We start from the raw sequence: 10,371 nt of genomic DNA on the forward strand, positions 1-10,371 counted from the left end.
CCCCCACTGCCTCCCATCTTGCTAATTCATGGTAATGTGTATTCCCGAAAGGCCTATGAGCTTCCGAGCTCCAAGTTGAATACCTTCGCTGGTTAAATCGCTGGTGGGTTCCCTGATTCATTCATTTATTGAGCATCTCTGGACTGGGAGCAGCACATGCAGCGTGAATGAGGCAGACACGGCACAGCCCCTCCCCGCCGAAGCGCGGAGTCTAGAAGCCACGTCTGTAGCCGGCACGCAGTTGTGGTAAGACTGAGAGTGAGGGTCGGGTGCTTTGACAGCCCCAGCGGGAGCGTGTGGCTGAAACGGAGCTGAGGGGGATTTTCTGGAGGAAGTTGTGGCAGTTTAGAAACTTGTGTCCCAAGTTCTTTGCCGCTCTGCCAACGAAAAGAGGTGGGTCCATGCCTCCTCCCCTGGCATCGAGGCTTTGTGAGTGTTCCAGCTCAACAGAATGTGCCACAAGTGGTGTGAAGCTAATTTCTGGGTCCCGGGAAAGAAAACCCTGACTTGAGGGGTTCAGCACTCTTAGTGCCTGGCCATCGCCATGTTGGGAGGAAGCCAGCAGCCTGCGAAGGGACTCAGGGACCCTGGCTGAGCTCCTAACTTGCCACCCACAGGCTTGAGCATTCCAGGAAAGGATCCTTCTAGCTGCTCTGGTGAGTGCTGGCTGGAGCAGATCCCCCCTGCTCCACTGAGCCCAACTCAAGTCGCAGATTTATGAGTAAGACACGTTTACTTTCTCGATGAGTTTTGGGGTGTTTGCACGCAGCAACAGTAACTGGAACAAAATGAAATATTAAGTTGAAATCTGAGAATCGAACGGGAATGGGCTAGACAAACAGTGAAGGAGGGTAAGAAGTGGAAAATGCAGGGTGGGCCTCCCTGGTGGCCTTGGGGTTAGCGCTCAGCACTGTCACTGCTATGGCCTGAGTTTGATCCCCAGCCAGGGAGTGACCCACATGGCACAGCAGACCTCTCCTGTCTCACCTGCTGCTCCCCTCAGCAGTGTATCTCAGTGGATCTGCCTGTTCTGCTCCCCACTCTGTCTCTGGTGAATCCTCTCATCTCTGGCCTGCATCTCTGGCCTACATCCCAGTTCTTCTATGCAACCCCCCCCCTTTTTTAAAGAAAATTCCAGGGGGGGGGCTAGGCAGAGGGGCTGCAGGCCAAGGGCTTGCCCACCCACAACCTGTGGTACCTGTTAGAGTTTTGTCTTGCATGAGCTGGGCAGAGAAGAAGAAGCTGGAACCACATTAGGATTTTACCTTCCTCCTGGGACCAGAGGGCCAACCCTGGGTCACGGAGTTAAGTACACAATAGGACCCAAATTTAGGCCCCCTGGTTTCCTCTTCTGCAGGGTCTTTATTCATCCCCTGAGCTAAAGGAACACCGGCAAGCACGTTATCTGGCCAGGTCTTATGGGCTCAACCGTGTCTCCCAGGGGTGTTACTCAGCCTTGACACGCTTTCACCTCTGGCTCTATGTCTCCTCTCAATTACGATCACAAGACAGTCTTCCCGTTGCTGTTCTCTCTACCTTCTCAGCTGAATTTGTGGCTGAAAAATGAGATCACCGAGCACAGGGGAAAGCCGCGGGCATGCAGGGGTCTTTTGGGGATTGTTTTCCCTGTCTCCTCTGCAGTTTGTCAGACTTAGAAACTTTCAACTAAAGAGTCTATCCGATGGGCTTAGATCCAGAGGAAATGATCCCTTTTGCTTTTACAATGCAGTACTTTGTTAACATATGCACTTGCTAAAGAACACTTGTATTTTGGAAGCTTCTGTGATTGGCATTAAATTTGTAGGAGCATCGCTCTTAGCTGTGAGACGCCTGCCTGGAAATTAAGATTTTTATCCATCAATCGGAGGCTTTTAGGGAACTGAAGCCCAGGAAGATCAGATTTTTTGATTGCTTAAAAATTGCTGCCAATACCCAAGGACCTTCGTCACAGGTGCCAGCTTCTGTACTGCTCATTATTTCACTTAACCCTTGTTACAAGCTGGTGCCCTTCCTGTGGGTGAGAAGAGGGATGCTCAGAGAGGGCGAGTGACTTGCTCAAGTTCCACAGTCGTCCTCGTGAGAGTCAGGATCTCAGCACAGCCCTTACCCTGTGTGCTGAGCGTTAGGGACACTCTCCCGCTGTTACTTCAAAGCTCCGACCACCCCACCTGTATTTGATGGCCCTACTGGGTAATGGCCTCCAGTTTTATTTTAATAACCAGCCTTGTACAGCTCATAAAATCCACCAGTTAAGACGTAGCCAGGCCAACGTTGACGAGAGGAGCCGGATCATACATATTTAAACTTATTAAACTTTAAATAAACCATGTCTCGCTCGCTGAAACATGAATTGGAGCGGGAAGAACTGTGGTCTGTGACCGTGGATTAACAACCCCATTCAAACACGGGAGCTGTTAACATCTGAACTCTTTAAACAGCCTCCGGGGGATCTTTGATGGGGCCCCCTCCGCTGCTGCTTACAGACCCTGTTTTGTTTGTCTGGTAATCTGAGCACAACTCCTGTGAAAGAAAGAGCCGTGAGTGGAATTGTTCCTTCTCTTTGTTCCAGGGAGAGATGCCAGGGAGCTAGAGTCAACAGGACCCCAGACTCCACCAGCACTGCTGGCTCAGGGACAGCAGGCTAGGGACGAGGTCTTGGGGAGCCTCATGGAAAATGAGGTGGTCTATGGTTTAAGTCCCAGCACTGTCACCACTGCTGCGTGAGTTCGATCCCAGCCAGGGAGCTGACCCACATGGCGCAGCAGACCTCTCCTGTCTCCCCACTGCCCCCCTCCGCAGAGGATTTCAATGGACCCACCTATTCTGCCCCGCATTCTTGTGTCTGCTGAATTCTCACACGCCCCACATCTCTGGACTGCACCCCAAATCTTCTATGCAAAATTTTAAAAAAAGAAGAAAGTCCCTGGTGTGAGTGACCTCTGCGTCAAGGTTTTGGGATTCTTTCCAGGTTTCCCCTCCTTCCCCTAAACTTGAGAGAATAAGCAGTGTGAAACAATAGAAAACATACACATATAGGCCCTTCTGGAACGTGAAACGGACTGTTTTAAAGGGTGTGGTTCAGTGGCACTTGAACTTATGCCGTATTCCTTTAAAGCCCCGGAGGCAGGACGTGGGTGGCTGGATGGGGTGGACTCAGCTCCAGCACCCTTTTCCAGTCTGAAAAGGATATTTCTGGCCTTTGGCAAAAGGCAACTCCACTGTCCCTGCCTCTTTCAGCCCTGGTCCTCCTAAGTGGACATGTGGGCCCCAGGGATTCCCCTGCGGCATCTGCAGGTCTTCTCATCAGGCCAGTTCTTGTCACCTAAACTTCCATTCAGGATTAAAGATCCTGTTGAACAGTCCTACCTCTTGGGGTTCTTTCTAGGCTCCTCTTTTACCCCTGAAACGTGAGGGAATGAGCAGTGTGAAATAATAGAAAATATGTATACATAAAGGCACCTCCCATAAAACAGACTATTTAGGGTGTGGTTCGGGGGCATTTGAATGGATGGTTGTGCAACCACCACCCCAGTCTTGCCCCCCAAAAGACCCTGTGCCCATGGAGCAGTCACGTCCCCTCTCTGCGGGGGGCAACAGATCTGCTTCCCCTCTCTCACGGAACCTCAGCTACTGCTGATGCCTCCACCTACCTCAGAAGATTACTCCTGTATTGGGCTTCAGACAGCATTTTGGCTGGTTGGAATTTGTGCCTTTCTTCTTCTTGCAGCTTCTGAAGTTGCTGTTGTCGTTTTTTCCGTGCACTCTCCTCCTTCAGCATGGTGAAATATCCGCGGCCTATCTTCACCGACTGAATCATGATGCTGAGGGCGTGAGGGGAGAGAGAGAAGCGTTGACATTAAGGTCCGTCCCCTGTCGTCTTGGAACTGGTAACCCCATTACCGTGCCTGGTGATTGTTCTTCCCCCTATGGAGTCAGAGTCTCCTGCCTGTAGAATTCCAGAGCTTGAATTCTGAATCCACTTATCAAACACCATGAACAAATTGTGTCATCTCTCCAGGTCTCAGTTTTTCAGATTTTTTTTGGTCTCCCCATCATTTAGTAAATACCTGTAGAGAGTCTGTTCTGTGCCAGGCACTTACTAAGCGCGATGAAATGAGCATAACTCACACCCCAAGGATTAGATATCCCCCAGCAGGGGCTTAAATGCTCACCTTTGTGTCATGTGGCTGCAGAAGTTGAGAGGGTTACCGTGGGTGCTTGCTAGGTCACGTGACGTAGCAGTGACAATGACTTTATTCTTTTCTTGTGCACTTAATCACTGTTCCCTTTCAGAGACCTTGACACAGCTCGATGCTCTCCACACCCCCCATCCCTTTGGGGTGTGATAGCAGGGGTGTAACATGTCTCCCTGTCTGTCTGTCTGTCTGTCTGTCTGGACACTTGGCCAGACCCCCTATTGAACCACATTCCCAGACAGGATTGTTGGCTTTAAAATTCAGTGTTGTGTGTTCTACAAATTTCTAATGAGCAACCAGTGTGTGTTGTGCTGACTGATGAAGAAGACCCTGGGTCCCCCAGAATTCACGATCTGGGAAAAAGATATGTGAAAAGTTAATGGTAACAGTGCGAGGGGCTGGGGAGGGCTCTGGACTTTGTAGGAGGAGAGTGCCTGATTTAGACTAAAGGGTGGAAGACATCTCCCCTGACTCAGTGATATTTTCTTTCCCTCTTTCTGAATAGCCTCTTTCCCTCTCCTGGTCTTCCTCTGTGCTCAGTTTTATTGAATGGGAATATTCTCAGCTAGCTGTGATGGCTAGATTCTGCTAGGATTAATTAGTCCCTCATTTGCTAGGAAGAATTAGGGTATTACTGAGGGCATATCTTTCTTTCTTTCTTTCTTTTTTTTTTTAAGATTTCTTTTTCTTCATTATGCACACAAGAACTGGGGTGTAGGACAGAGGTGTGTGTGGGAGTAGGGTGAGAGGATTCACCAGAGACAGAGTAGGGAGCAGAACAGGGGGTTCTACTGAAGTACGCTGTTGAGGGGAGCAGCGGCGAGATAGGAGAGGTCTGCTGTGCCCTATGTGGGTCAGCTCTCTGGCGGTGGATCGAACTCAGGCCTCAGCAACAATAGCATGATAACACTGAGACTTAATCCCTGAGCCATCAGGGAGGCCCTACTGAGGGCATTTTAATTTCAGCAGTGGACTCATAAATGTCTGTTGGAAAAATGCTGGGAGGCAGCAGGTGGGAATTTTCCAGTATTTTTCAAATCCCATCTCAGAGGTGGCAGCCTAGTTAGTGTTAATTTTTCATTCACTTGTTCTCTGAGAAGCATTGGTTGGGAACCGTCTGTTTCAGGCACCAGTGAGGGGAGTGTAGTGACATAAAGCAGGAAGCCGAGGTGTGTATCCCCAGAGAGTTTGTGGTATGAAGGAAGAAATACACCCACAAACACCCATATATCATGAAAAAGAGAGCTACGGGAACCGAGAGAAAGTCTAGGGAGACTTCCTGGAGTAGATGACATTTGCGATAAGTAGGAATTTACCAGTAGGAAACGTAGGGGATGACGTAACTGGGTTGGATAGCATTTGTATATTGGAAAGTGTGTTCTCTTTAAATTTGTGTGTTGCAACCCTACTGTGATAGAGTCAGAAAGTAGGGCTGGGGGGAGGTAGTTAGGATTATATATGGTCATAAGGGTGGAGCCCTCGTGCATGGGATTAGCTCCCCTTTCGGGAACACACAAACACTTGCATGCTTTCTGCTGGCAGCCTTGTGAGGCTCTGAGAAGTTAGCAGTTTGCAACCTGGACGAGGTTCTCCCCAGAACCCCGCCCTGCCAGCAACTCAGTCTTTGGCTCCCACCCTCCTAGTGGTGACACGTACATTTCTTTGGCTTTGAAGAACTGTGCTAGTTTGTTACAGCAGCCTGGACCGACTGACAGGGGGTCTGAAGGTCGCCTGTTTAGGAAGCTAGGGGACCTTTCAGCTGCTGGAGTCAGGCAGGATGTGGCAGAGGGAGGGAGTCACTGTGCTAGAAGGAGGCACAGCTGGGTTTCGTCCCAGTGCATTCAGCTGCCGCAAGGGGTCCTGACTTATGGGCTGTCGGGACGTTTCTGATGTGGCTGACCGGCCTTTGCTTTGGAAAATCTCGTCAGCTTGTCCTGCTGAGCCCTTTCCTGTGGCCACTGGGTCCGCGGCTAACCAGGTGCCTTGTCCTTGACTAGCACAGGCCAGGGGCTCCCCTTCAGCCCGAGACCCTTCCTGGTTGTCTCCATCCTCTCAGGCAGGCTGGTCCCTGTCCTCAGGAGCAGAGTGTGGCGTTAAGGTGACAGCATGTGTGATAAGGGCTCACGGAAAGGGAGGGGGTGCCCCCCCCCCCGGGACACAGGGCACACCCAGCCAACTTGGGGGCTTTAGGCTCGGATTTCCTGGTATAACTGGATCCAACCTCTGGTCTTCCCTGCAGAAACTCTAACCAATTAGATGCTGAAATGTGTGTGTAATGGATTGATCTGTGCCTTCCCTGCTCCCCCCACAGGTTGACATCTTAACCCTGAGCACCTTGAGTTAGTTGGAAACAGAGTCACTGTGCAACAAGGTGATCCCAGGGAAAGGGGGAGTTTCAGGTTCCCTGCTCCCCTCCCCGCCAAGGGAGAGTGGAGCTGGGCAGAGAGTGAAGCTGGAGAAGACAGGGATGGAGGAAGCAAGGAGATCAATAAGAGGACCTGGAGGAGGCACAGAGAGCAGAGACGTGTGAAGAAGCAGTGCTTACTTCTCAGCCTTGGACTTGTACCAGGGCCTGGGGGACAGGGAAGGAGGCACTTGAAGGAGACAGAGCCGTGGGGGAGAGACCCACGGGGGCTGACAGTGGCCACTTTTATCTCAACTTGGGCTGTGACTTTGCTTTTTTCCTGGCCCCAGCCGCCCCTTCCCTGTGGGTCCCCACCAGGAGGCTCCTGAGACGGGGGCAGGCTTTCGGGCCTCAGTGGCCCTGCTTTGGGCTGACCCTGTTCATCTGGACGTTTACCCTCGAGGTGTTGCGCATGAAAACTGTTCTATCCTTTCCTATCTCTTGATTGCACTCTAATCGAATCAAAGTTATTTTCTATTGAAGGTTTTATGCACTAGAGTTACGTTTTGTCTTGAAGCAGCAGATAGCAGATCCTATTTAGAACAGGAAGGTTGGAGGTTCCTGGGCTACCCCTCCTTCTTCCTGGTAGCAATTGAAGACCTAATTAAGACGATGTCATATTGGAGCAGGGTTGCCTCCCCTCCCAAGCCAGCATGAGGGGCTTCCATATAAAAAAGGGGGACGTGGACATACATGTGCATGTGGCAGGGATGCCTTGTGAACATGCAGGCAGAGATCGGGTGATGCTTTTACTGACCAGTAAATGCCAGGGAGTGTCAACAAACTGCCAGGAGCCAGAAGGGAGGCCAGGACAGTGTCTTTCTTCCTCCTTAATAAGAACATACCCTCGGGCCCTCCCTGGTGGCGCAGCGGGTCAAAGCACAGCACTAAGAAGCTAAAGCCAATCCCGCATGAGTTCAATCCCCGTCTTCCCCGGAGGTGACATCACCCACATGGCGCGGCAGACCTCTCCTGACCCGAACACTGCTCCCCTCAGCAGTGTACTTCCTCTATCTGCCTGCTCTGCTCCCCGCTCTGTTTCTGGTGAATCCTTTCACCCTCCCGCACCCCTGGCCTGTACCCCAGCTCAATAAATAAATCTTTTTTTTTAATTTTACAAAAGTTTATTTTTACATCATTTTATATATATTTTTTTCCATCTCAATTGTAATCCCCACGGGTTTCCCATCACCAAGTCACCCGTGTGCCATCACCATAATCCTGTGCATTTCCCTCCCCCCACCCTCATTTTTGAACCCATTCCCCACTCCACCCCCGCAAAATGTCTCTGGTATATGGTTGTTCATTATTCATGTTATTTTTCTCTCCTGGTCCATTATACTCCTGCTATGAGTGGTATTTTTCTTTCTCTTTCTGGCTTATCTCACTAAGCATGATCTTTTCCAGCTCCATCCAAGTTGCTGCAAAAGACATGTGTTTCTCTTATTTGGTTGCTGAGTAATATTCCCTTGTATATATGTACCACATCTTTTTTTTTAAAATTATTACAAAAGTTTATTTTTACATCATTTTGCACATTTTTTTTCCATCTCGATTGTAATCCCCGCGGGTTTCCCATCACCAAATCACTGTACCACATCTTTTTAATCCAGTCATCTACTTTTGGGCATTTGGGCAGCTTCCATGTTTTTCCAATTGTAAACAAAACAGCAATAAACATGGGGGTGCAGGTATCTTTTTCAATCAGTGTTTTTGTGTCTTTGGGGTAGATACCTAGGAGTGGGATTGCTGGGTCATAGGGAAGCTCCATGTTTAGCAGTTTGAGGAACCTCCAAACAGTTTTCCATAGTGGTTGCACTAGTTTGCATTCCCACCAGCAGTGCAGGAGAGTTCCTTTTTCTCCACATCCTCCCAGTAATGCTCTGTTTTTGAAGTCCCTGAGTTTGTGATGCTTCGTTCTGGCAGCTGGGCAGACTCATCCAGCGTGGCTGGGTAGCAATGGTCACACTTGTGGAGCAGCCTACCTCGTTATCTTCTTTGACTGTGAGGGTTACGGGATCCTTATGAGATTAATTTTGTAATAAATGACAGGTTGATGGTCCATGCCATAGTAAATAAAAGGGGCTTGAATACTGTGGACCAGACCCTGGGCTGGACACTTATTATGTGTCAGATTCTGCTTCAAGTGCTTTATTATGTGTCAAGTCCTGTTCAAGGTACTTGCAGTATGGAGGTGAACATCTTGACAAAGAATTCTCTGTCTCTGCCTCTGCCTCTTGCTTATTTTGTTGTAGCAATTAAGAGGATGGTACGAGCTTTGCTTGACTGTTTACACACTTATTCTAAAAATGATTAGACACAGAACACTAAAACTGAGTAAGGCAGGACGCAGGAAAACCAAGACCGACAAAATCAGTTTAGGCAAATCTCAACACCCACACTCCAGTGATCTAGTGCACAAACTTGACCCAGAGCATCCTTGTGGCCAATGCAAAAAGGGAAACACAGCATCCTTGTGGCCAATGCAAAAAAGGAAACACAGCCATCCCGTATTTGATTGTCAATGACCATAATATTTAAACGAACAAACAAAAATCTTTAAGTTTTGAAATAGTGAGATGCCTAGCTGTTTCTAGTGCCAAAACTATGAAGAGACTTCTTTGAAGGATCTGTATGGGAGCCACCGTGAAAATCCAGGTCAGCAGTAAACCTCCAGATGCAAATAGAGATGGATGCTTTTATCAGTTCACATACCTGAAGGGTTAGGGAGCTGGTGTTGGCCAACTTGAGAAAGCAAGCATGATCTCTGTTGGAATTGCAGCCCCTTTTCAAGGAAGCAGCAGCCCCCCCACCCCTCAGTCTTCTGGAAAGACCCGGCTGAGAGATGAGCAGAGCTGTGGGAGAGGGTCAGGGCCCTGCCTGTCAGGCACTGAGGTCTATTCTGGGAACTTCAGGCTTCAAGACGCTCATCCAGCAAGTTGTGAAGTGCTCCCCAGATACCAGAGAGACCCATTTAAACATGCTTAATATTTTAGCCAATTCCCATTTAATTTCCTTGTATGTTCCCTGTGCTTTCTTCATCATTATTGCTGATTACCGGGCTATTTGTGTGAAGGGAGCTATTTGCAGGGAAGAGCAGTTTTTGCCTTGAAATCCACTCACCCGGAGGTCTTCTGCTTACTGTTTTCCACAGTGTAAAATTCCCCTGGCTCACATCGTGAGAGGAGCGATGGGGAGTAGAATAATTAACTGCATCAGGCAACTGAAGGAAGAAGCAGGTTATAAAATGGAAAGTTCCCTCTTCTCAAGGCAACTTCCTCTTACCCGATGTGTGGGGGTGGGTTTTTATGTTTAAGGGACATATGTTCTCTGTTTGGGAGTCTGTGTGTCGGCTGACAAAAGAATGCTCACTTCAGAGACAAGAATACTCTCAGCGGGGCTTAGCTGGGACCGACTGAAAGCACTGTGTAGTTTCACCTTTGGACTTGAAGGTCAGGTAATGTGGTGCTGAGGCTGGTAGGGATGTTTCTGGGATCCACCTTCTTAGGCAGGCTCGAAATCTCTCAGAACCAGAGCCTCTTCGTCTTCAAATGGAGTTGAAGAAGAAACGGAGAATATACCACCCCCTACACATGTGTTTCTGGCATTTGGATTATGTTGGGTTATTTTTGAGACTGCAAATATAAGAGCAGCTCTGAAAACCTAGTAGAAATGACTGTATATGAGGGAAACCTCCATTTAAAAGTGAAGGATAGCCCCCACGCTCCCCCCCACCAAAAAAAAAACAAAAAAAAAAACAAGCTCAGCTTG

General features: G+C 49.0%; 1 protein-coding gene across 2 annotated transcripts in view; it reads right to left on the minus strand.

Moving 5' to 3' along the window:
- Positions 1-10,371, minus strand: part of CCDC60 (coiled-coil domain containing 60) — a 143,927-nt gene that overhangs the window by 41,788 nt on the left and 91,768 nt on the right. For both annotated transcript variants that reach the window (XM_012730953.1, XM_012730954.1), the window contains one exon: positions 3,651-3,821. In XM_012730953.1, coding sequence (XP_012586407.1) covers positions 3,651-3,821 — 171 coding nt within the window. The remainder of the gene's footprint in view (positions 1-3,650; positions 3,822-10,371) is intronic.

The sequence above is a fragment of the Condylura cristata genome, unplaced genomic scaffold, assembly GCF_000260355.1.
Source record: "Condylura cristata isolate star-nosed mole 26May11 unplaced genomic scaffold, ConCri1.0 scaffold00029, whole genome shotgun sequence".
Taxonomy (NCBI): domain Eukaryota; kingdom Metazoa; phylum Chordata; class Mammalia; order Eulipotyphla; family Talpidae; genus Condylura; species Condylura cristata.